This window comes from Garra rufa, chromosome 15, assembly GCF_049309525.1.
Source record: "Garra rufa chromosome 15, GarRuf1.0, whole genome shotgun sequence".
In the NCBI taxonomy this organism is placed as follows: Eukaryota; Metazoa; Chordata; class Actinopteri; order Cypriniformes; family Cyprinidae; genus Garra; species Garra rufa.
In genome coordinates, this window is record NC_133375.1 from 40,730,606 (window position 1) to 40,758,277 (window position 27,672).

Here is a 27,672-nt window from a genome sequence, read left to right on the forward strand (position 1 = left end):
CAGAACAAAAATGTACAGATATACAGTCTTTCTTTCTTCAGTTGTTAAAAAAAAAGAAAAAAAAAAAAAAGTTTTTTAGGCAAACATTTTATGATTTATTTCATATAGTGGACTTCAATGGCGCCCGTGAGTTTGAACTTCCAAAATACAGTTTAAAGACAGCTTCAGAGGGCTCTAAACCGATCTCAGCCAAGTAAGAAGGTCCTTATCTAGCAAAACGATTTCTAAAAAAAAAAAGAAAAAAAAAAAAAAAAAAGAAAAAAAAGAAATGATAATAATACACTACAGACAAAAGTTTGGACACACTTTACTAAATTTTAATTTTTTTTATTTTATTTTCAAATACAAATTTTACCAAGGAATGATTCTCAGTTTCGTTGTTTTTTTTTTTTTTAAAGAAAAAAAAAAGTTAGAAATTTTTTTCCTATGGAAAAAACTAATTCTTAATTTAAGTTTTTCTTAAAAACAAACTGAGAATCATTCATTGGCACAATTTGTATTTGAAAATCAAATCAAATAAAAAATAATAATAATATATATATATATATATATATATATATATACACACACACTTTTTTTTTTAAATAATATATATAAAAAAAGTCAAGTGTGTCCAAACTTTTGACTAGTAGTGTACTTTTTAACCACAAATGCTCATCTTGTCTATCTCTCAATACAGTTAGGGCATGTCGAAAAACTCATTTTCTCCTTAAACTTCAAAACCGTCCCTTTACAAAAAAAGGTAAAACAGTGATGTAGGGCGATTTTGAAGTTAGACGAGAAAAATGAAATGGGGAGTTTTTCGACATAACCTAACTGTCTTGAACTGGAATACACAGAGTTCACGCAGAGCTAGACAAGACCCTTCTTTCTCGTCTGGGATCGTTTAGAGCCCTTTGAAGCTGCATTAAACTGCATTTTGGAAGTCCACTATATGGAGAACATTCCTGAAATTTAAAAAAAAAAAAAAAACAACAACTATTTCTTTAGAACTGAAGACAAACAGACATGAACATCTTGGATGACAAGGGAGTGAGTAAATTAACCGTAAATTTTTGTTCTGAAAGTGAACTACTTCTTTAACATTAATTTTTACATTAACATTTTAATGGAATAAAAACCAACATTAATGTGCCTAAAAATCTGCTCATTTTCTTTATGATTTTTTTTTTAGGTGATTAGGGACATGGCCGTGTTTTGGTGAGATTCACCCCAGAGATGCTCATGGAAGATCACTCAGAAGTTGGCCATCTGTCAAAAGTGAATCTACCATTAAGACTACCCAGTCAAAACGTCAAAAGAGTATTCAAGAAATTTCCGGGATGAACCCAAGAGTCAGATTCAGCCCTTTGGCTTAATCGCTTAAACACTAAACATAACATCTCCCTTCCACATATTAAAACATATACATTTCATATTAGCAATACCCATTGCAACTGCGCATAAATGGTAATTATGTTTTTAAACCTTGCTTGTGTCGGCATCTTCCGGCTCCAGATGATTGTGCTTCATACAACCTCGTATGGCACAACAGCGTCGCTCTTCAGTGAGATGCAGAAGATGAAATCTTGTCCTGTAGATCAGCTTTGATCGAAACCCGAAGATGTGACTCCAGCGTCCGGAGGAGATACGATACAAGAGCTCATTTCTATGGCAACAGTGAAGGAGAGGACTGTTCTGAGATTACGGCAACATCATATGCCCTCATCCTCTTCATCTTCACGGGAAAAACAAAAGCAGAAAACACGAGCCTGAAGTGGCAGAAGCTGGCCACATCACGAAGACCTGAACTGAACTACTGCGGTGAATCTCATGAAAACATGGAAGACCAAATTAGATTTTGCATGAGAAAATTAAGCCTATTTTAGAACCATTATGGTTTTTTGATTATAATGATTCATGCTAATGCGCTTTTTAAAGCAACACTAAGTAACTTTTCCCTCAACGCTCCCTCTACAGGTCGGAGGCGGAATTGTCAACACTAAAGAGTTGTTTTTACCTTAAAATGTTTCCGAACTCGTGTCAGTGGTTCATCAACTCATAACAGGGCGAAACGGCACTTTCGTATTCGCTTTGCGACCCTCTATTGGCCATAACAGCACTATGTAAGTTTGGGTTGCGGTTTTGTAGTTCAAATGAGACTACAAATGCGACTTGCTTTACGGCAGGCTTCACAAAAGGTTTTCATACTTTTATAAAGTCATACAACATATTCTACCTTGTCACTGGACATCGTTATTTCCAAAGCCGGTCCTGAATAGCCTCCAAACAAATAACGTGCATGTGACGCGACGGTAGGCTAAATTATTTACGACAGCGGTAATGGACAATTCCGCTCCCAACCTGTAGAGGGAGCGTTGAGGGAAAAGTTACTTAGTGTTGCTTTAATGCACATTACTGAAAGGCATCCAGATGTTTTATTTCTCATTAAATTCTCATTTTTAAAGCACTACAGCAATAAATTACTGCAATACAATGATTTCTTCAAAAGAGCATCAATTAAATTAAGTACAACAAATGCTATCATGATGCACAAGGATCTTACGATGTATAAACATCAGATTTCTTGCACTGGCAATGAGAGTCTGATTGATTTTAAACATAGGCTTCATTTTCTTTATGCAACATTTGATTTTTAAAAGTGAGCTGGAGATGCTTTTTTGTGAGATTCACCTAATGAAAAGGAAAACAAAAACAAAAAACACGATATATCACTAATCAATACTGTCTAAAAATGAACTAAAAAAACTCCAAGTTGTTGGCATGCGTCTCTTTTTGAGTCCACTGTGAGTAAATGTCTGTAATTGTATGATTTCATAAAAAAAAAGGGGAAAAAGGCCCAAATTGTTCTTGCAGAAAAAAAACACTGGCATTCCACGAAAAACAACAAAAGAGAAGCAAAATGAAGAAGAAAATAAAAATCACTCCTGAGATGGTGGATAATAGAGATATATAATTCTGAAAGCATACAGAAACCTGCACGGTTTGGCGATCACGTCAGCTTGCTGGTCCTTCGATAAAGAAGGAGGATCTTTTATTAAATATCACGAATTCCACATAAAACTCCTCGACTCTCATAAAATCTGTACATTTTCTTTTAAAAAGTCTTTGTGGTTTGTCTCGGTCTGCATTTGTCCGCACTGTGTTTTTTTGTGAAATCTCAGGTGAGACGATCACAGTCCGTCTGCGTGCGCAGATCGCCGTGCAGAGGAACGTCTGTTCGTCCACTAGCAGCATTTTTTCTTTCGTTTGCTATTCTTGTTGAGTTTAATCACATCGTTCTGCTGCTGTTGCTGCTGTTTGGCCACAGACTCTTTCTTTGCCCGGAGCACCAGCTCTGTGATGCAGTTAAACATCTACACAAAGACCAGAAACACACACGGATATGTTATTGCACTCTCTAATAAAGATGAACACTCTTGATACAACATACAGTTGAGGTCAAAAGTTTACATCCCCCTTTCAAAATCTGCTAAATGTTTTTATTTTAGCAAAATAAGAGGGACCATACAAACTGCATGTAGTTTATTTAGTACTGACCTGAATAAGATATTTCACATAAAAGACGTTTACATATAGTCCACAGAAGTTTAACACTGTGTTGTTACCAGAATTATCAACAGCTGTGTTTTTTTGTTTAGTGTTAGTTGTTCATGAGTCCCTTGTTTGTCCTGAACAGTTCAACTGACCGCTGTTCTTCAGAAGAATCCTTCAGGTCCCACAAATTCTTTGGTTTTACAGCCTTTTTGTGTATTTGAACCCTTTCCAATAATGACTGTATGGTTTTGAGATCCATTTTTTCCACACTGACTACAACTGAGGGACTCATATGCAACTATTGCAGTTAAAATGCTCACTGATGCTTCAGAAGAAAAATCCATTAAGAGCTTTTGAATTTGAAGATCAGAGTAAATTTTACTTATTTTGTCTTTGTAAAACATCCAAGTATCTTCTGTAGCCTCTGAAGGGCAGTACTAAATTAAAACAAGTGATATTTAGGCAAAATAGGACAAATGTACACATCTCCATTCTGTTCAAAAGTTTTCACCTCAGTTGTCCTCAGTGTAGAGGTCTTCACGGGTCCAAAAATTCGTACCCGAACCCGAAGAGACCCGTAAATGTCCTGGACGGAACCGACCCGGACCCGTATTTTATTTTAAAGTGGGACCCGAACCCGTGAAGACCCGAAATATACCTTAAATGTACTAGTTGGACCCGAACTCGGCTGGGAAGACACAGACCCGACTGTACCCGAACGGCACATATTGCACAGCAAACTGCTATTAACTATAAATAAGTTGCGAAGGAAAAAAAAAAAAACTTTTTTGGCGTAAACTACTGTTAGTAGCGTTGCATACAGACCTCCTTCAGTACATGTTAGGCTGTTCTTCTTTCTTGCCGACAGAAAGACCCTTTTTAATCCACTATTCCAGCTTTAATAGTTACTTTAGGGCAGGCTACTCGCGGTCACGGTCGGTGACGAATGACCAATGCAATACTTTTTTCTCTCTAAGTCAACTTCGACCGTTGTGTTTACCCTTTTGAACTACAATAACGATACTTTTGCAGATTGCAATAAAGACTCAGCGCAATTGTTTTATTAGTTAATTTATTATTAATTAATATTATTAATTTGTAATTAAACATTTTTTTCCAAAAAGGCACAGAACATGAATGCGGTAAACTTTACTGCGTGCATCTTCAATAACAGTATCTTCTTCAGTAAGATAAAGCAATACAAAACATATGTTTAGAGCTCCACCTAGTGGTCATCTTATGAAACTTAAAGGAGGAATTCGCACGTATAGCACGAGACAGCTTGATAGCGTAAATAGCTTATTCTGAAAAGAGTGTATTTTTTCCACCATATTTTCTATTATCACTGTGCTCTCTGAGCCGAGACTGACCAAAAAATTAAAATATAACAAGATGGTTCTTCCGTATTATTATAAACGTAAGAAAGAATGCTATGTGTACTATGGCAGAGTAAAAGTAAAGTACCTTTAAGGCCTTAAGGGTATTCTATAGTCTTTGGCAGAGTTTCTCTATGGCTCTGGTCTTTGGTAAAAGTCGCCAGCTCTGGTTGCCATAGAAACATTTCATGCGCGTTATTTTAATGCAGTGTAAACATCACAGACACAGACAACATTAATGTGACTGTTCATTTTCGATTTCATATTTTGTTGCTCATGTGAAATAAATAAATGTGCAAGGCTTTTTATTTCACATCACTCATGAAGGAATCCATGATCACCGACCGTCCATTTACGTTAACTCCTCCTGCGCTCTGCTTCTCGCTGCTGCGGTCACGCGACATGCGTTTTTATTTATTTATTTAATCTTCTTCTTTTTTTATTTCCTTCTCACACTTTTCTTATCATAATTTTACAAGATGCAAGTTACAAAACACGTGCAAAGTGGTGACTGACACTGGAAGGTGCGATGTTCTCCGATCAACTCGGGTATTACACACAAGTTAAACATACCCGGGACCCGAAGTAATATATTTGGACCCGACCCGGACCCGGCTAACCATTTAAAATATAGACCCGAACCCGTACGGGTCCCGGGTCGGGTCCCGGGTCCTCGGGTCTCGGGTCCTCTGTGAAGAGCTCTACCTCAGTGTGAAAAGATGGATCTCAAAATCATACAGTCATTGTTGAAAAAGGGTTCAATACACAAAAAAAAAGCTGGAAAACCAAACATTTATGGAACCTGAAGGATTTTTTTTTTTAGGACAATATTTGGCTGAGATACATCTATTTGAAATCAGAAATCTGAGGATGCAAAAAAATCAAAAAGACTGAGAAAATCACCTTTAAAGTTGTCCAAATTAGGTTCTTAGCAATGCATATTACAAACCAAAAATTACATTTTGATATGTTTACAGTTGGAATTTTACAAAAAATCTTCATGGAACATGATCTTTACTTAATTTCCTAATGATTTTTGGCATAAAAGAAAAATCAAAAATTTTGACCCATGCAATGTATTTTTGGCTATTGCTACAAATATACCCCAGCGACTTAAGACTGGTTTTGTGGTCCAGGGTCACATATTAGAGAGTTTTCCAGACCTGGAAGCTGCACATTAGTGTGTTTTAGGTGTTTTACAGCACTATCCGAATGATCCCAAGACAGAGCCCTGAGGAACTCACCTCCTCCACGTTGACGTTCTCTTTTGCACTCGTCTCAAACAGACTGATGCCCATCTGCTCAGCAAACTTCTGTGCGTCATTCGTCTCCACAACTTTAGAGTTTGGATCATCATTTTTATTGCCCACTGAAAGGAGAAAATGATAGATGCTGAGAGAGAAATTAATGCAGAAGTCACCACTGGATTGACTTAAAGTCAACTAACGTACTAAAGGGTTTATTTCATGGAAATAACATCACAACCATGGGCTCAATAATAGAACTACCCACAGTGTGAATTACACCACATTTCATATGCAAAGATATTAGCCAATCAAAACAGTGGTCATTTAAAAAATAGAAGTGAAGACTATACATACACTAACAGTCAAAAGTATTTGAACAGTTAGAGTTTTAATGTTTTTTTAAAGTCACCAAGCCTGCATTTATTTCATGCAAAGTACAGCAAAAATAGTAACATTTTGAAATACGTTTTCTATTTAAATGAACTGTTTTCTATTTGAATATACTTTAAAATGTAATTTATTCCTTTGATTTCAAAGCTGAATTATTAGCATCATTACTCTAGTCATATGATCCTTCAGAAATTATTCTAATATTCTGAAAAACAAAACAAAACAAAAAAAGCATTGTTGAAAACAGCCAAGTACAATTTTGTCAGGTTTCTTTGATGAAAAGAAAGTTCAGACAAACAGCATTTATCTGAAATAGGAATCTTTTGTAACATTATAAATGTATTTATCATCACTTTTGATCAATTTAAAGCATCCTTGCTAAAAAAAAGTATTATTTTCTATATATATTTTTTTTTTTTAAATTACAAAATAAATAAAAATAAATAAATAAATGTATACTGACTCCAAGCTTTTGAATGGTACAGTGTATAATGCTATAAAAGCTTTTTATTTCAGATAAATGCTGATCTTTGGATCTTTCTATTCCTCAAATAATCCTGAAAAAAGTACTTAACTGTTATAATATTGGTAATGATAATAAAAAAAAAATGTTTCTTGAACAGCAGATGAGCATATTAGAAGGATCATGTGACACTGAAGACTGGAGTAATAATCTTAAAAATCTTAGATTTGATCACAGGAATAAATTACATTTGTAAATATTTTCAAATAGAAAGCAGTTATTTTAAATACTGTTAAAAAACTTTTGACTGGTAGTGGTATATGTAATAAAAAAAAAAATTTTATATATATATATATATATATAAAAAATAAAACGAAATAAAAAAATAAAAAAATGTAACATGTATAGCATTTACTAGAGAACTCACCTAATATTCGACAGACGTCATCACAGTTCTGATTTATTTCATGCAGCCATCGTTTGACATTGACAAAGGACTCGGCACTGGTGACGTCATACACTACTATGACCCCATGGGTTCCTCTGTAATACCTGAGAATGGAAATAAAGAGTTCAGCTTTAAATTAACAAGCATTTCTCTCAGTAACCAACAGTGTATGAAGGAACAGCCCTTTGACTTCAAAAGCACAGGCAGTCTTCTGTCTCCAAACACAAAGACATACACGCACAAAGAGCTCTTTGAGAGGCCTGTAGCGACCAAACCCTTGTGTCATTGGCCGAGCCTGTCACAGTTCTGCCTTAATAACTGATAAAAACCTCACATAAACATGCATGAACCTACATACTCACACACTAACGAGACACTAATAAAGCGGCGAACATTTCATTGTTAGCTGTGTAATGACCATTTGGCTTCGGGCCATCGCACATGTAACTATGTCAGTGCATTAACACAAGGCCAAAACTAAAAAAATTTTTTAAAAAAGCATAGCATTTTGACAGGCATAAATGTGACCCCCTGGACCACCAGTCAAGAAATAAATGAATAAATAAATACATAAGCTTTCAATTAATGTATGGTTTGTTAGGATAGGACAGTATTTGGCTGAGATACAACTATTTGAAAATCAGAGAAAATGTTAAAATATTGAGAAAATCTCCTTTAAAGTTGTCCAAATGAAGTTCTTGGCAATGCATATTACTCAAACATTTTTCATATATTTACAGTAGGAAATTTACAAAATATTTTCACGGAACATGATCTTTACTTAATAATATCCTAATGATTTTTGGCATAAAAGAAAAATATATAATTTTGAGCCATACAATGCATTGTTGGCTATTGCTATAAATATAACCGTACTACTTAAGACTGGTTTTGTGGTCCAGGGTCACTAATGTAAGCAATCATTTTCAGTTTTATAAAAATACATTTAAGACTTTAAGACATGTTTAAGACCAAGAAAACAAACAAAAAAATAATAGAAGTTTAAAAAATAAAATAAAATAAAATAAAATAAAGAACAAATTGACTATAACACAATGTCAATATGGACTCTAAATGTAGATGTCTTATATTATCAACACTTCAATGAAAAAAAAAAACTATTTCCACTGAATCAAGATCTATTTAGCAAATGGAAAATTAAGTCTTGTTTATGATAAATCGATCCAAATTAAGTGATTAAAACAAGAAAAATGTCAATGGACTCAGAAAAATCAACTTAATTTAAAGGGAAAACTAGTTTTTATACTTCATTGGCAGATATTTTTTCTTGTTTTGGGCATAAACTCATTTAATTTTGTTCAGTTTCTCTGAAAACAAGACGTCTTATCTTCATTTTGCATCTCAAGTAAATGGTTCTTGATGTAGAGATGTTTAGATAATGGAAAACAAAACGACAATACTAAGGAAGACATTCATTTTTGCAGTGCATGGAACATTTAATTGATGGGTATAAATGTAGTTTGAAGTCTCTACTTTAACGTAAGCAATCATTTTCAGGGTTTCAGCAAGTTTTATAAAAATAAAAATACATTTAAGACTTAGGACATTAAGACTAAGCAAGCAAAATGTAAAGAAAAAAATAGTATAACATAGTAGTATAACAGTAGTATAAAAGTATAACACAATGTCAATATGGACTCTAAATGTAGATGTCTTCTATGTGACCCTGAATCACAAAACCAGATATAAGGGTAAATCTTTTAAAAATCTGATTTATACGTAATCTAAAAGCTGAGAAAATAAGCTTTCCATTGATGTATTTTTAATATTTAAAAATTGAGCAAAAAAAATAAATTTTATATTGAGAAAAATGTCTTTAAAGTTTAAGCTTAACTTTAAGTTTTGACATATTTATGATAGAAAATGTACAAAATACTTTCATGGAACTTGATTTTAATATCTTAATAATATTACGTCTCGTTTATGACAAATCTATCAAAATTAAGTCATTAAAACAAGAAAATTGTCAATAGGCTCCAAAAAATCTACTTAATTCAAAGGGAAACAAGCTTTTATACTTCACTGGCAGATACTTTTTCTCATTTTGGGCCTAAACTTCTTTAATTGTGTTCAGTTTCTCTGAAAACATGACTTCTTATCTTCATTTTGCATCTGAAGTAAATGCATCTTGAAAACAACAATACTAAAACAGACATCCGTTTTTGCATTGCATGGAACATTTAATGCCATGACTTTTTGAATTTAAGACTTTATGCTCCAATTCAAGCCTGGAGGGGCAATGTAAGATTTTTCTGAAACCATTTTTAAATTAAAATTAAATTAGCTAATGTATTTTATTAAGCAAATTCTGTATGAAAGCTTAATAAACACAAATGTTCAATATGTGATGGTGAGTGCTTCAGGAAATGTAAGATACATCCAAACATCACGACAAATAATCCTCACACCACAGGAACTGTGAACTTAAAGCCCAAGGCAAACTTGAGTCCCAGAGTGCCGATGGTAGATGCGGATCCTCAGTCAAACAGCGGCTATAAAACGTTACAGCGCTAATTAGGAACTTCAAACAGACTCCCTGAAGCGTTCTCTTAGCGAGCGGCACAGCCACGCTGGCACACACAACACCCGCAACATAAAGACGTCTTGGAACATTCAATGTCTTAAAATGTTATTACTGAAACTAAGAAAGCACAATTTCAACTGATTTCAAAGAAAAATACCATTAAGAATTTAATCAGAGTGAGGAAGATTTATTCTTCCAGTACTATGAGCACATTTCTGAGAATTTGCAACTCAAAACCCTTTGTATTTATTATAAAACATGCACACATGTAAGCTAGGGATGCAACGAAATGAAAATTCTTGGCCGAAGCCGAATAAAATTAAACACTGAGCAGAAGGCCGATTATTGAACTGAACCGTTTTTCATCATGTATTTTGCCAATTTTTTTCACCATTGCATAAATTAAATAGCCAAATGTGCCTTTTATAGTTTTTTTTAGGGCCGGGACTCGATTAAAAAAATTAATCTAATTAATTAAAGGCTTTGTAATTAATTAATCGAAATTAATCGCATTTTAATCGCATATAAATATTTGACCAGAGAACAGTGAGAAGTAAGTTTTTTCATATGGATTTTTAGTATACCATTGAAGAATGACTGAATACATAAGCTTAAGCAACAAAATATTGTTTATTTTTGTTCAACCTAGTCCAACAGACCAGTGCAATATTGCCATTAAGTGTAGCAATAGGATACAGTGTTTCCCCTAGGTTTCCATACTTTTTTTTTCTCGGTACTTTACCCTACTTTGTGTAATAACGAAAACATTTATTTCAGTGAAAAAATAAGTCCAAAACTCTCTATTTTAACATTTTGAACAATAGGGCTTTACAATGTTTTGCTATTTTTTTTTAAAGAAATTCTTGTGTGTTTTAATTTTTCTCATTATCAACTGAAAGCATAAACATTTATTTATTTTTAATCAAATGAAAAATAAACCTTTTTAATTTTTGGCAAACAAACAGAGGTTTGCTGTTAAAATCAATAAATAATTTAACATTTAAATAATAATTGTAGTATTTTTTTCTACAATTAAGTGGTTAATCTTGTTGTTATATTTATTTTTTATCATATATATAGTTTTTTTGTCAATTATTTAAATAGGAATATTGTTCTGTTTCATGTTAAACCGTACTTTTATTTTGACAGGTTGCCGTGAAGTTTCTGTGTGTAAAGTATGATATGATGCTAGTTAGTTTGCGTGTAGTAAAAAAAAAAAAAAAACACGTCTCCACCATTCATACATACAGATACAAACGGAACATGCAGGATTCATATTAAAACGGTCTTTTTGCATTTCAGTTTTGACAGACACTAGTCCATATCGCGATTTGAATTAAGTGACAGACCAACTTTTGATTAATCAATCCAAAAATCGACGAATTTACGTGGCATTTCGGTTTTTATGAATGGAGTCCGCGATCCAGTCCGTGTTTTCACGGAGGAGACATTGTAAACGCGCCCCCCTAAGATAATGGTAGGGGAAACACTGGGATATTTAGAAATATACTAGCCTACATTTCAGAAATTCTGGTACCCTATAGGTAGGTAGACCTTCTGTAAAAGCATTGAGGTGATACCTGAGGCTCGATGTGCTGCGGTGATATGCGCATTCCTTTGTCTAAACGCTAGTTGGTGCTCCAGTATAATCGGTCCGCCGAAACTCATCCAGTGAGAAACGTTCCGCGGTGCAAAATTAAGTGCGATTAAAATGCGTTAAAAAAAATTAACGCGTTATTTTTTTGTAATTAATTAATCTAAATTAACGCGTTAAAGTCCCGGCCCTAGTTTTTTTCTTTGGCCGTTTTTAAGACCCCCTTCTTGAATCAGGAATGTGTTTTTTAATGTACAAATAAATGCAGCCTTGCTGAGCAAAGGAGATTGATATAATAAATGTATTAATAGAGCTGATTGCTATCATTATTTTTGTCTTAGTTTTTTATTTTATTTTACAGAACAACAGTAAGACTTTTATTCTGGTGGAAACCAAAAGAAGACCTCAGTACTACTTTTTGCTGACAGCAGCAGATTTATGAATGATTCACATCACGCTGTTTCAGCACAGATTTTCCTCATGCTTTGGAATTTTGAACCCTGGCTAAAGAGCTTGTGCAGCGCTGTCAGAATAAATACAATTTGTGCGTGTATTAGACAACATAACGTTCTGTAGTTTATTTACCAACGGTTTAAGGCCATTTTGCGATTTCAGCCATCATACAGTAACCAGCAACAACCAGCCCTTTCTCTTCTCAGTCCTGTGCTGGCTGTGATTTTTTGCATCTTTCTCAAGACAGTTTTAAATGCTTCCACACTACCGACATGTTCGATCACTATTTGATCAGGTCATTGTTGTTATAATTTATTCAGCCTTTTTGCTTATTCATTATTAATTCCCGTTGCTGAACTTTGGGTGCATCCCTAATGTAAGCAGATCATGCCAAGACCATACAGAAGGATGTATTCAGCTCAGCAGTAGTTTAATCATGTCAAGCATTTGACTCACGTAGACGTGATGGTTCGGAATCGCTCTTGTCCGGCTGTGTCCCAAATCTGCAGTTTCACCTTCTCTCCATTAAGCTCCACTGTCCGGATCTTGAAGTCGACTCCTATAGTGGTGATGTAACTACCTACAACACAAAACAACAACAAAGAGCATTGAATGTGCAATCACAATAGATTAGGTTGGGCTTTTTCAACCTCTTCATTTTCATACCATGTTCTGCCCACAATGTCCTGAAGAATATTTTAGGAAAACAATTGGCCTACATACAGCTTTTGCATCACATGGCCCATTAGACATCATAATATGACAATGATTTCAGTTAAACATGTCAAATTTAAGAGACTACTGCATAATCCCTGCCAATATTTAGAGCGAATTTCATTTTGTCATGTATACTACCATTCTGAAGTTTGAGGCCAGAAGGATTGTTCTTAAAGGTCTCTCATGCTCTTTACAAATCAAAAATACCGGAAAAAAAAATTGTAATATAAAATACATGTTCACTATTTACACTTGCAATCGAAATTATATTTGATTAATTATGAGGATATAAGTTGATGAATAATTTTAAAAAATGTTCAAAATTATTCAACCCCCAAAAGTAAAATTTGGTGCAGAATCTTATATTCTTTAAAACCACCAATAAACGCTGCTTGTAAGTATTTAAAAGCTTGTCACCTCTTGGCCCATTCCTTGTGTTTCTAAAGGCTTAATTGTGTTTTAAGACAATTTTGTTCCCTACCATAAAAATAAGTGACAAAACAGCAATGTTGATTAAGGGTTGAATAATTATGACATAGCTGTGTTATTAAAAAATCCTATAACTCCAAAACATTACATTATATATATTGACATTATCACTTTTAATATGCCAGTAAACTTGTAGATGTAGATGCAATTTTGCAAGTCATGGATCTTCAAATCATGTATTTGTAAAGTACTGCAGTCTCTGGGGGGTTGAATAATTTCAATTGCAATATTTTTATAATCAAAGCTGAAATTTCAGCATCATTACTCCAGTCTTCACTGTCACATGATCCTTCAGAAATCACTTTAATATACTGATTTGGTGCTTCAGAAACATTTGATTATTAATGTTGAAAACGTGTTACTTCATATTTTTGTGGAAACCGTGATGCATTTTATTTTTAAGGATACTTTGCTAAATAGAAAGTTCAAACAGCATTTATTTAAAACCAAAATCTATGGTAACATTATAAATGTCTGTCGCTTTTGGTCAATTTAATGCATCCTTGCTGAAAGGTATGAACATCTTTACTGACACTATATTTTGGAATGGTAGTGTATCATTCATAAATGCATTTTATTTCTCATTACAAATTAAAATAAGAGTTACTAGACTTACTTGAATGTACTAATTTCAATAAATTAATTTCTACAGTCGTGGCCAAAAGTTGAGAATGACACAAATATTAGTTTTCACAAAGTTTGCTGCTAAACTGCTTTTAGATCTTTGTTTCAGTTGTTTCTGTGATGTACTGAAATATAATTACAAGCACTTCATACGTTTCAAAGGCTTTTATCGACAATTACATGACATTTATGCAAAGAGTCAGTATTTGCAGTGTTAGCCCTTCTTTTTCAGGACCTCTGCAATCCGACTGGGCATGCTCTCAATCAACTTCTGGGCCAAATCCTGACTGATAGCAACCCATTCTTTCATAATCACTTCTTGGAGTTTGTCAGAATTAGTGGGTTTTTGTTTGTCCACCCGCCTCTTGAGGATTGACCACAAGTTCTCAATGGGATTAAGATCTGCGGAGTTTCCAGGCCATGGACCCAAAATTTCAACATTTTGGTCCTCGAGCCACTTAGTTATCACTTTTGTCTTATGGCACGGTGCTCCATCGTGCTGCAAAATGCATTGTTCTTCACCAAACTGTTGTTGGATTGTTGGAAGAAGTTTTGGTACCATTCTTTATTCATGGCTGTGTTTTTGGGCAAAATTGTGAGTGAGCCCACTCCCTTGGATGAGAAGCAACCCCACACATGAATGGTCTCAGGATGCTTAGGATGCTAGCGCTCACCTTTTCTTCTCCGGACAAGTCTTTTTCCAGATGCCCCAAACAATCGGAAAGAGGCTTCATCAGAGAATATGACTTTGCCCCAGTCCTCAGCAGTCCATTCGCCATACTTTTTGCAGAAGATCAATCTGTCCCTGATGTTTGTTTTTTTTTGGAGAGAAGTGGCTTCTTTGCTGCCCTTCTTCCAAAAGTCTTGGCCTCACTGTGCGTGCAGATGCGCTCACACCTGCCTGCTGCCATTTCTGAGCAAGCTCTGCACTGGTGGCACTCCGATCCCGCAGCTGAATCCTCTTTAGGAGACCATCCTGGCACTTGCTGGACTTTCTTGGACTCCCTGAAGCCTTCTTAACAAGAATTGAACCTCTTTCCTTGAAGTTCTTGATGATCCTATAAATTGTTGATTTAGGTGCAATCTTAGTAGCCACAATATCCTTGCCTGTGAAGCCATTTTTATGCAACGCAATGATGGCTGCACGCGTTTCTTGGCAGGTCACCATGGTTAACAATGGAAGAACAATGATTTGAAGCATCACCCTCCTTTTAACATGTCAAGTCTGCCATTCTAACCCAATCAGCCTGACATAATGATCTCCAGCCTTGTGCTCCTCAACATTCTCACCTGAGTTAACAAGACGATTACTGAAATGATCTCAGCAGGTCCTTTAATGACAGCAATGAAATGCAGTGGAAAGTTTTTTTCGGGATTAAATTAATTTTCATGGCAAAGAAGGACTATGCAATTCATCTGATCACTCTTTATAACATTCTGGAGTATATGCAAATTGCTATTATAAAAACTTAAGCAGCAACTTTTCCAATCTCCAATATTTATGTAATTCTCAAAACTTTTGGCCACGACTGTACTTTGTGGAAAATAAAAGCTTGGATAATTTCTATTTTTTTATATTTAATGAACATAAGGTAGTGGAAAACATAAATACTCTTAACACAAACAGCAGCTGTAACAGGCCATCTTCACGCTCTTTGCTTAAAAAAAAAAATCTCAGGATTGTCTGTACCCATCAAACACGATAATAAATTAACTCAGAAAACGCTCATGCATCTTACCTGAAAAAGTGTTGTCTGCGAACCGCAGGAGAAGACTGCTCTTTCCGACACCTGGAATGATAACAACAAACAAAACCAAAGAATGAGGAAAAACTACATAACATATGATGCAGCAGATTTCATCAGAACATTGTAAATCTTAGCTCCGGCAAACCAGACAAAACCTCTGAACTAACGCCTGCTCAACCATTAACGTTCACCATGTGGTTTCTCAGCTTTCAGATTTACTGCTTAGAGACAATACCTAAACTCTGCTAAACATAACGTCCCTGCTGGGACACTTTTCTTGTTTAATGTCAGGAGTAGGGTTGTAACGGTATACCGGTATGGCGGTTTATTGCGATATTGACATGTACGATTATCATATCGTGCACATTTGCTTATCCCCGGTTTTGAAAAAAAAATTATAATAATGAAACCAGATCTCACCCGTGCTGCCGTGTATATGCAACTTCTTTCCACTTGACTGCTTAGACTCCACCCATACCTTTACAGCGGCGAAAATGTCAGATACATAGGCTGCAAAATCTCCCGCCGAAAAGAAAAAAAATGTAAATCTGCAGTGTGGGAATATTTTGAGTATCCGAAAAATGAATGATGATATCCAGTTTGCAAGAAATGTGGACGATGAGTGGCCGCTAAAGGAGGAAATAACATATTCTCCCATTTTCGCGAACACCATCCCTCCGTGAAGATAAAGCTAAGTTCCTTATGGCCGTATTATTTCTGTGATGCAAAGGGAATCCCAATTAGAGTATAATACAGATGTCACGTAATATGTGCGATTTGATAGATAGATGGATGAATAAATCAAAATATAGCTGTGCAGTTAATTAAATCGTGATGTGTGTGTCTATGAATAAACAGCGCAAAAAGACTGCTAATTATATATTCTGTGCGTCTCTATGAATGAGCAGCGCCGTTTCGCCTTGTAGATCTAGTACACACTCAAGTACATGAGGCTCATGGTTTTTAAAGCGTCTGTTTCACTCACTATTGCCGCGTTTCAGGCAAACCGTTACTCGTGTTTTTCCAACCTTCTACCCGTGAAAGTGCACCGGAATGGCCGTCAAACCCGTGACTTCCCACTCGTGAACTCGTACTAGATCGATATAATCCCAGTTCGGAGTTCTGACGTGACATAGCCCGCGAAACCACTATGTCAGCACCTACGGGTGCGGTTTTTATGCAAGTGGTAACGTTACACAGTAAAAAAAAAATAGCCTTTAGGACAATATAACGTTAATTATTATAAATGCGCTCAGGCAGTTTGGGGTGACTTGGCTTGAACGCTACAAAGTGAAGACGTAAACACATGAAACATATCCAGAGCCACTCTCAGAGAACACTAATGATCATTTTATAATTTAATTTAAAATAATAATCATCAAATACACTAACTGAAATGCATAGGTTTTTAGTACAACCTGTCAAAAAAACGTTTGGTTAAGCCTGAAGAAATAATGACATATATATATATATATATATATATATATATATATATATATATATATATATATATATATATATATATATATATAATGCATGCTGATGAAATCTGGCAAATGTGGCCAGAAAGTATCGTTGTGTTCCTGCCACAAGTGTACCTTCGGAGAGGATGTTTAGTACAAGTGGATACATTCTCTCACCTCAGCGGTCAAAATTGAGCCCTGAAAATCTCAACATGCTTACATTTTTTCATCATAACCTGACCTGAAAAAAAGCTAAGAAATGCATGCTGCTATGATAATCTCAGGAAAATATTAACAAACATGACCCTGCACATATTGCTCTATCATATATGCTGTTAAAGAGGAAGGATCAGTTTGGTTTATTCGTGTCTAATATAAAGAGAAATAACTTATTCCGTATTTTGTTCAAATGGGTGATGCGCAACTTCATTTTCATTTTTTCCCCCCCAAAAGGTAGACTCATACTTCCATGAGTTTACTTTTTATTTTCACTAAAAAAAGTTTGTTACAATAAACCATGTTCAACCAAAAAACATCTCTTTTTATTCATTTAAGGGTCATTGTAGCTGATGATGATTATAATAATAATAATAATAATAATAATAATAATTAAAGCTGCAAGCAGCATTGAGCGGGGTTCGAGTATTTAAGGCCTTTATGGCTTCTATACCGTTAGGGTGTTGGCCAACATGAAATATATGGCTGACATCACAACATATCCATTACGAAGAATACACTCACAAACAGAAACACACACAGAAATGAAATGGTTAAACTATTGTGTTCATTAAGCATGATTACAGACACAGACAGATGCACACATATTTTGTTGCACATAAGAGATTTGTATAATAAATGATAAGTGACAAAATGCTTAAGCCTTGTGTTTTTAAGATTTGATATATCATTTTCATGTTTTACTGTAATCATAATCATGTGTAATTGTCAAATATGATATATCTGTATAAATTAAGCTTTAAACTTTGGCTAAATCTGATTTGAAAAGTTATAACAGTGATTTAGTATCACTTACATATAAATTCAAAACTACATAAAGCCATTAAACCATACAAAGCACTGTTCTATTAACATGTGTAAGCCCATTAGTGGTATTCTACTGCCATCTAGTGGCTATAGTTGTAATTTTGTTGAAATAGAGGTGCATTTTTTTTTAAAGCTTTATAACTACTAAATTGCCTTTTTTTTGCTCAGTGTCCATGAACATATGCTTGTTTTGAATCATATGATACATAATTTTACTTAGGTTTGTGAATTTTGTTTTATTTAAGTATTTGCAGACTTCTAATGTACACTAGATAAAAAGCATATTATGAAATGGCCCTGTTATAGCTGTCCAAATGCAAATGTTCAACATTTTTTTGATAATTACTGACCAAGAGAGTCTGGAGAATTGTACTGCACTGATTTTATTGAGTATGGGTGGAAAACCCAGGATGAGTTCACCAAAGTATGTTTTTTAAATGATCTCACGTATTAAAAGAACAGTTTGATTGACAACATTGGTCCTAGAGGCAAAGTTGTTCAGAATGAGGAGATGTATCATATGATATGACGATATAGTGTATATGTGAAGATATTGACGTTTAATTGGGTTTTAAGTTCTTTATACAATAGAAATATCATGTTTTTGACACCTTTTTAACTGTTATAGCGCCAACTATTGTCCGATCTTCATGAAACTTTGCATGCTTGTTGAGGGTCATCTGCTACATGTTGTCACCCATTTTTGTAAGGTTTTGAGTTTTTGTTTAGGTTTTATAGGCTTTTGGATATATGTTGCCACGCACCCTTTACTAAATGAGCCCATTATAGCCAACCAAAGGACAAAATTCAACATTTTTTTGATAATTATTGATCTAGAGAGTCCAGAGAATATTACTGCAGTGGTTTGATCGAGATCGGGCGAAAAACCTAGGACTAGTTCGCAAAAGTAGGTTTTTAACATATTTGTGAATAATTAATGAACGATTTGATTGACAGCAATGGTTCTTGAGACAAAGTTTCTCGGCATGAGGAGGTCTATCAAATGATATGTATCTTGTGTGGATGAGTGAAACGCCGCGCGATTACAGAGCCAAAAAACTCGTTAGCGCCAACTAGTGGCAGATTTCTTTCAAAATTCTTACAGACCATTCGGGGCATGAGTCAAACATGCCCACCGAGTTTGGTTCCGATCGACCTCCGTTAACCTTGTCAAATAGGTGCTCAAACTTCATTGGCCAATGGCGGCCATGTTTTTTGAGATACGCCAATGTCCTCATATACACTTGCGCCCCTTTGGTCCAAGAGACTGCATACCAATTTTGAAGTCGATCGGACTAACGGCTGTGTATTTATAGTCAATAACATGTTTTTTCCGTTTTATAGCGCCACCAAGTGTTCAAGCTCCGCAATTTTTTTGGATTTGACCAAGGATCGAGCTTATACACATGTGTACCGAGTTTGGTGAAGATATCTCATTCCGTTTAAAAGTTATAGCCATTTTAGTAAAATTGACCCCTCACTTTCGAACGTTTTGGTGGTCCTTTACGACCGTGAGTGAAAAATTCAACTTTTTTTTGATAATTATTGATATTCAGTGTCCAGAGAATTTTTCTGCACTGGTTTGGTTCCGATCGGTTGAAAATCCTAGGACTAGTTCGCAAAAGTAGGTTTCGGACATACGTCCAGTTTTCGTGGTCAACCGTGCGTCGCAGCTCAAAAATTTTGTAATACACTTTTCTTCGGCCTGACCCAAGGAACGCAACGATGTAAAGTTTTTGAGTCTACGACAAGCGGTTTACGAGATTATGGCCAAAATGTCAAAAATTTTAGTTTTTTGCGCTGTAGCGCCACCTATGGTCCGATTGGGCTGATACTTTGATAGGTTCTCCTCGATTTTTGCTCTATCTGCTGACCAAGTTTCAAGTCTCTAGCACTTACGGTTTGGGCTGCACGTTCAGTTTTACGGCAGAAAAAAAATAATAATAATAATAATAATAATAAAAATCCTAACAAAAACAATAGGGTTTCAGTGCTACGCACTCGAACCCCTAATGATAGTTTAATACCGTATACCACGAAACCGTGAAACCGTGATATTTTCTGAGACGATTATCATACCGTGAAAATCTCATACCGTTACAACCCTAGTCAGGAGTACAATAATCTCACACACCAGAATAAAATCTGATCCACATTGCGGATTATTCTAAAACAGGAAGAGACCGACTAACAATGACCGTGTCACTTTCATCAGCTCTCAAGGGTTTGCAGGTAATTCAAGACAGCAAGTCGTCCAATCAGATTGAAGCTGTGAGATTTTTCTGTGGAATATGAATCTGGTGGTTTGTGAACGGTCTGTAGGCGTGCCGTCTGAGACTACGGCCAACACACACATGACCGCTGACTCTCAGAAAGGAAGATAAACCAAGCAAACATCCTCTCCTGACAAACAACGCCACTAACACACAGGAGAAAAGAGTTGACATGATTTATTCAGAGGAGGAGTATAGAAATGCATCAAATCATTTGGATAAAAACTCAGATTCCGGTAGAATGAGTATAATTTGTTTAATGTAGAACAAGGATCGCATCACAAACACTATTATAGGACTTCCTTGCAGTGGACAACCTGCATTTTGATTCTGCAGACAGATATTCATATCAATCAGTCTCAAAAATATCATATAATCGATAGGGATGTAACAATATCAAAATCTCACGATACAATAATATCTCCACACAGAAAGATAGGGGTTTAAAATTGTACTTTTTGGGGTACAACATCTTTGTACCTTTTTTTTTTTTTTTTTTTTTACCCCTAATAGGTGCATATTAGTACCTAAGGGGAACGTATTACTACTCTAAGGTACTAATATGTACCCTAAAGGGGTAAAAAAAAAAAAAGAGATACAAAGATGTCCTTTTTGTACCTCAAAAGGTACAATTTTACACCCCTATATCGCATTATTTAAAAAAAAAGACGAAGACTTGGGAAAAACATTTAAATTTATACATTTTAAAGTTTAAAATTATTCTATCTAATGCATGTTGAGAGTTCAAAATTAAGAGCTCCAACCTATGTTTTTAATTAAGAAAGCTTAAATAAAAAAAAAAAAAGTCAGTGAATTGACTTGTAAATGAACCCTCTTTTTATTTGTGGTATACTGTCTCAGTCTAAATTACATTCACACTGGTGTTTTAGGAAGCCAAACAAATTAGAATATAATAGTAATAACAATTTTATATTATTGTTATTCCTTTGACAGTAATAGCCATATATTGCAAAACAATCACAATGTAAAATAAATTAAAATGAATATTTCATGCAATTAATCGAATCGTTTCAATTTCTGCTTCAAATGATCATGAAAATACAGTAATCGAGATGAAACTATTATTGTGCCCCATTCTGCCCGCTTTCCAGTGGTGCACCTTCACTCCTCCCTAAAAACCTAATTTCACATGCAAATCAGCAAAATCATGAAACGTGACTTTCATAAAATGAGACGTGCTTGATTTATTAATGTTTCTTTGACGTTGAGGTTTTTAAAAGCGCCAAAGAAAACTCGCGCTGTTCTGTGTATCCGCTCGGAGAAGGAGCAGAACACGGACATGTAAAGTTATCTTTTAGCTCAAGGTGCGCGCCTAAATGGTCAAATACACGCAAAAATATTTCAAAATGAGGCGCTTGGTGATTATTCATGTAACACCTTGTCAGTTATGTCTTAAATGATCATAAACAGTTGAGAATGAAAATACGTGTGTAACAGTATATTGGATCCGTGTGGCTCTTAAAGTGGCAACAAATAATATTCCTTCTGCCGTCTCTGTGCTTAATATTAATAAAATGTAAAAATACAAAGAGAAAAATCACTCACTGCTCTTAATTAACTTTAATTTTAATAAGAAACAAAGCCTTTTTAATTCTTACAGTGAAGACGCTGTTTTATTTTACATTCAAATAATTACATTCAATTTCTGTAAGCTGTTAGACTACTTTAGACTTGCATAAAAGTATTCAGTATTTTTTTTCCCAAAAAAAAAGCACAGTTTTTTCCATTTGTATCTTTTTTCTGTTGTATTGCTATCTTTAAATTGATCACTAATATAAAGTTTTAGATCCATTAATCGTTAAATAATCGTAATCATAATCGAGCAGCCCTACTTTACACTACAGTAGGAATTTTTTTTTTTGTAATTTCTACACTTGAAAGAGATTTTGAATTTGGACTACAGTAACGTTACCCATTTAAACCGCTAGTCAACAATTCATAATGCACTTTTAAGCTTTTATTTTGATGTAAAGGATAGTAGAGCTTTTATTTCGATGGACTCCAGCTTCAGTGAAAAGAGGCTTATAAAGATCTCACTACAAATCTAGTGAAATGCTGTAATCATCTGCCATGAAAATAAAGCATAACTGGTGGCCGTTGCGTTCCCGAACACACACTAAACTCACAGCACATGCAATAAATGAGGTCACTGCATACTGTCAACTGAGCCGTTCTGAGGTGCAGAAAACACCAGATCACGAGCTGATTGCCTGAATAAAGTGTGCGCTTCGCTTTGAAATGCACAGCGAAACAGACTTGATGAAGGGATTAAGCCATAAGTTAGGGCTGGGCGATATGGCAAAAAAAAAAAAAAAAAATCACAATTTTTTTCATAACAGTCGATATCGATAATTATCACGATAAATGTCAAATCTACAATATTATCTACAAATACAATATTATTAATATTAATAGAATATATAAAACGTTTTTTATAAAACAAAAAAGAACTGTAATATGATACAACACTTGTAACATGGCTCTGACTGTAAATGCAGAGTTACAGTGATTTTTAAGTATATTTATCATTCAACAAAAATAAGAATAGACAAATCTTTTCAGCATGCCAATCCCTTTGTGCATTTAACACATTTTATAAAATGTTTTAGCTGTCTGACAATATAAATAAATAAAAAATGGCTCAGGGCTCTATGCTTACTTTTCTTGCTAGTAGCACTTGTGCTCCTAACTTAAAAAATTTAGGAGCAAAGTCAAAATTTTAGGAGCACATTCTAAACAATAATCAAAACTCTGATAAAAAAAATCAGCCTTCCTATTACGAGGTGATATTTGACTCCTCAAAGTGATTTACAGGGGAATTTTGTTTTTTACCTTTTCATATGTTTAATGAGGCTCAGGGGTGACATGAGTGCAATCAAAATTATAGATTCATGTTGAGATTAATGTTTATTAAAATAGAAAATTTTGCATACAGAAATATTAAATATTTAAATAACTGAACAGATCTGCCAGCAGGTGTCACCAAGACACAGATTTAATTACTGAACCACATCATTCTTTTGATTCGTTCGAACGGATGGTTCATTCGGGAATAAAGCAAGTGAATGTCTTTATGAATGGGAAATTGAATCATTTCACTAGATTCGTTTAAAAACGCACGTTTCATTCATAAACGAATCACCGCTGTGTTTGAATGGAGATGCGCGCAGTTGTGACTTGTTTCAGATTACTTTTGACGACGAAATAAAGGAAAATCAGGCAATAGTGTTGTAGTCAGTCAATGTAAGTCACTTATATAATAATTTTATATGTAATAATAACTTCTTGTTTATTTAACTGTTGTATTAGATCAATGTCATTTACCAACTCCCTTAAAAATGATTAAAAGCTGTCACTCATCTTAGTTCACGATATCACAAAGCTCTATTATAATCAACGACGCTGTCTATACTGTATAATCAGTCTCTTATTTACACTTTCTCTACACTTGAAAGGATTCGTGAGATATGTCTGTGATACATTACTCAACGTTGCAAAAACACGTAGAAACCTTTGAAGCTCCGCTGAGCGCAAACACAAATATGCTGATGGGGTCAGTCGCACATGGTGCTCCTAAATATTTTTTTACAGTCGCACGTACTAATTTCTAGTCGCAAATGCGAGTGAAATGGTCGCACTGTAGAGCCCTTTGGCTGTAAACTAAATACTGCGTGCGGCACCCGGAAGTGCAGGCTGCAAAATAACTGCGCAGTGTTATGCAAAGTGCGTAAACATTATCGAGCGATTATCGAACTGTCATTATCGTTTTATCAAAAAAAAAAAACAACAACTATATCGTGATAATTATCGTTATCGAATTATCGCCCAGCCCTACCATAAGTTCGACAGATACTGTGCCAAAGCATAAGCCCAAAACACAACTTTGAAGACCTTTTATGTTAGAATAATAAGTGTAAATATATTTTAAAAACTACACCTATCGTTTTATATCATCATGTGACCACATTATATTGAGACAGTTTTGCTATCGTGATACCACGATATTGATAACACCGTTACATCCCTAATAATCGAACAAAACCAGCTGCCAGAAAACAGATTACGCTCAGTTTTAAACTGAAATTTGAAGTTATATTACACCCCACACAACCCGTGTCAAAAGCAAGCCTGTCTATGCATTTGGGACAAAGAATCCAGCAGATTCTCTTTCATCACAGAGCACAGATCTGTACCATATCATTAGGCCACTTCATCAGAGTTCAGAACTGAACCAGAGCCCAAATAAAGGCCTTCAGAGGACAAAACTGAAACACTGAGGCCTGTGTGTCCATCTACTGTAGCCGACAAGAGCCGACGGGTCAGTGCCAGCGTCTGTCACTCATGTCATGTATGGACAATGATTCTATATATTTAGAGTACATATATATATATATATATATAGAATCATTCCACGTCAATGCAATTATTCTATTAATATTCTATTATATAGAATTAGAAAAAGTGTATTATATATATATAGTTATTAGGGGGAGACACTGCAAGTTTGAGATTTTGGGCTTTTTGGTTTTTCATAAAGTGTTTTTTTCAGACTAGTGGAAAGAAAACATCCAAAAGACGCTGTTAAGAGTTTCTTTTATAGCACTTTATCTATTTGTGTCAATAGATTTAAATTACAATGCAGATTTTTAAAGGCTGTTTTCTCAAAATTAGCTTTTTTCTTCTACACTGAGCCATAAATTTCCACTTCTGTAACACTTGCACACACCAAAATTTGTAATTTTATTCTTGTCTATATCCTGAGGTTTTTTACAGGGGGATTTCGTCATATAATTTGCTTCATTTTATACATTTTATTCCCCAAAAAATGGTAAAAAATATAGTGTTTCCTTTTTTTCTGAATTATGGTGAAATGAGATACCCAAAATCCCCTTTGTACAACCATTTGACTCTATGTGTCAAAAAAAATTAACTTGATCCAGTGTTTAGATTTTTGTACTAGAAATGCAAATTAGTGCATATTTCATTAAATAATGCATTATTTGCATATTTAAACCTAACATTTTAGAAAACTTGTAATACAAAAAATGTTTGCAATTATCAATGTAATTAATTAACTGGGTAAGTAAGGTGATAACTATAAGTTAATTTTTTGCCCAATTCACCTGCAGTGTCTCGCCTTAAATGTATTATTTTAGCATTCCTCGATCGCAACTATTAACCAGCAATTCAGAAGTCAAAACAGACAATTTGACCTTTTAATGATATACAGTTCATCCAAACTGTTCTACTGAGCTTATCTGAGTCGTCTGCTTTACACGAGAATGTGCAAAAACTCAAAACCACAAGCACCACAAGCTGTGATGTGTTGCTGGCTGTTAACCATCCCATGAAAACAGGACACTCTCGCCTTTGCTTTTGTGCAAACGCTAGAACTCCTCGACTCACACCTGAACACACAAGGCTTAACTTTAACCGTCTGACAACAAAACACCACAAACAAAGCATTTTCTGTGTCAAAATCAGTACAAACACTTGAAATATCTAGATTTCAGTTTCTGATCAGCTTATTGGTACACAATTTATAATCTCTCTTTGCCCTTTGAGCTACACTACTGAGTTTTAATGTTTTTTAAAGAAATGTCTTCTGCTCACCAAGCCTGTTTATTTGATCCAAAATACAGCAAAAGCAGTAATATTGTGAAATATTTTTACTATTTAAAACAACTGCTTTGTATTTGAATACATTTTAAACTGTAATTCATTCTTTTGATACAAAGCTAAATTTTCAGCATCATTACTTCAATCTTCAGTGTCATCAGAAATCATTCTAAGATTTGCTGTTCAAGAAACTATTATTATTTTCAATATTTAAAACAGTTGAGTACATCCTTTAAGGATTCTTTGATGAATGAAATGATCCAAAGATCAACATTTATCTAAAATAAAACGCTTTTGTAATATTATACACTATACCATTCAAAAGCTTGGACCTTTTTTTTTAAATTATAGAAATTAATACTTTTATTTAGCAAGGATGTTTCAAATTGATCAAAAGTGATGATAAAGACATTTATAATGTTACAAAAGATTACCATTGCAGTTAAATGCTGTTTTTCTATTTAAAGAAACCTGGAAAAAAAATCTATTTAGCTGTTCTCAACATAATAATAACAACAATAATAAATGTTTTTGAGCAGCGAATGATTTCTGAAGGCTCGTGTGACTGGAGTAATAATGGTAAAAAATCAGCATTGAAATCACAGGAATAAATTATATACTAAAATATATTAAAATAGTAAGCAGTTATTTTAAATGATAAAAATATTACAAAATTTCTGCTGTTTTGCTTAACTTTGGATCAAATAAATGATTAAAACATTAAAAATCTTACTGTTCAAAAACTTTTGACTGGTAGTGTGCTTTGCATATAACTAACACATCTGAATGTCATTTATCTGTGCATCTCCAATACCGCAAGATCATTGCTTTTGTCTAACTTCAGTTATATATTTGTGCATAGAAGCATTAAGTTCACACAGGTGTCCAGAATCACATTCACTATCATCATATTTCAGTAAGTGCCTCAACACCATCATTTTCAAAACTAGAGCTATTATTTGTATCATTTTAAACCATGCATTTCAAATCTTTTGATTGTAAAGTATTCACATTTTCAATAAATCACACTAGCTTTTATGTTCTATTTTCTAATGCAATGATATTCAGACTTATTACTGTGTCTAAAGTGTTCAAATACTTTTTGAAACCACTTAAATCAATGCACTTAAGTTGTAGCACTGAATAAATGATGCATAGAGCAGGATTGATGAGCAGCAGATCGGTGTCTGGATCTCCGGCCTGTGTGCGGCGATCAGCCCGACCAGCCCTAAAGCAGCGACTCAATGACAGAAACACTATCGTGTGCCCGTTAAATTAGCCCTGCGTTCATTTACAGGCTCTCAGAGCTTACGGCTTTAATACGAGACACTCAAAGCCCCACAGAGCCTCGCCCCGGCCCGCTTCCCGTCACGCATCCGCGGCGTCTCTTACCGCTGTCACCGATGATCAGCAGTTTGAAGAGGTGATCGTAGTCGCGGGCCATGCCGGTGGTGGGAGGCTCAAACCCCGCGCCTTCGCTGCAGCTTCACGCCTCTCTCCCAGCCGAACGCTTGGCTGGAACCCGTCTAACGTCCCGCCCGGATAAGAGCGGACAATTTCACCCCGATAGACGCCGAAAGCAGCGGGTTTGTCGTCGGGGTTTGGCGGTGTCAGCAGTCAG

General features: G+C 34.8%; 1 protein-coding gene across 1 annotated transcript; it reads right to left on the minus strand.

Moving 5' to 3' along the window:
- Positions 1–471: 471 nt before the first annotated feature.
- rab35b (RAB35, member RAS oncogene family b) lies at positions 472–27,672 on the minus strand. The gene is made up of 6 exons (XM_073819403.1): positions 27,444–27,672; positions 15,623–15,673; positions 12,510–12,633; positions 7,441–7,565; positions 6,158–6,282; positions 472–3,356 (listed from the first exon to the last, which is right to left on the minus strand). Exons 1-6 carry the CDS (start codon positions 27,493–27,495, stop codon positions 3,228–3,230), a joined length of 606 nt encoding a protein of 201 aa, XP_073675504.1. The 5' UTR covers positions 27,496–27,672; the 3' UTR covers positions 472–3,227.

Excerpts from the sequence above, each read along its gene's own strand:
- rab35b (XM_073819403.1), bottom strand. The coding sequence starts at position 27,495 with ATGGCCCGCGACTACGATCACCTCTTCAAACTGCTGATCATCGGTGAC. Across the intron at positions 12,634-15,622 it reads CGCAGACAACACTTTTTCAG|GTAGTTACATCACCACTATA; the intron begins GTAAGATGCATG and ends TTTGTGTTGTAG. Across the intron at positions 6,283-7,440 it reads TGACGTCTGTCGAATATTAG|TGGGCAATAAAAATGATGAT; the intron begins GTGAGTTCTCTA and ends TTCTCCTTTCAG.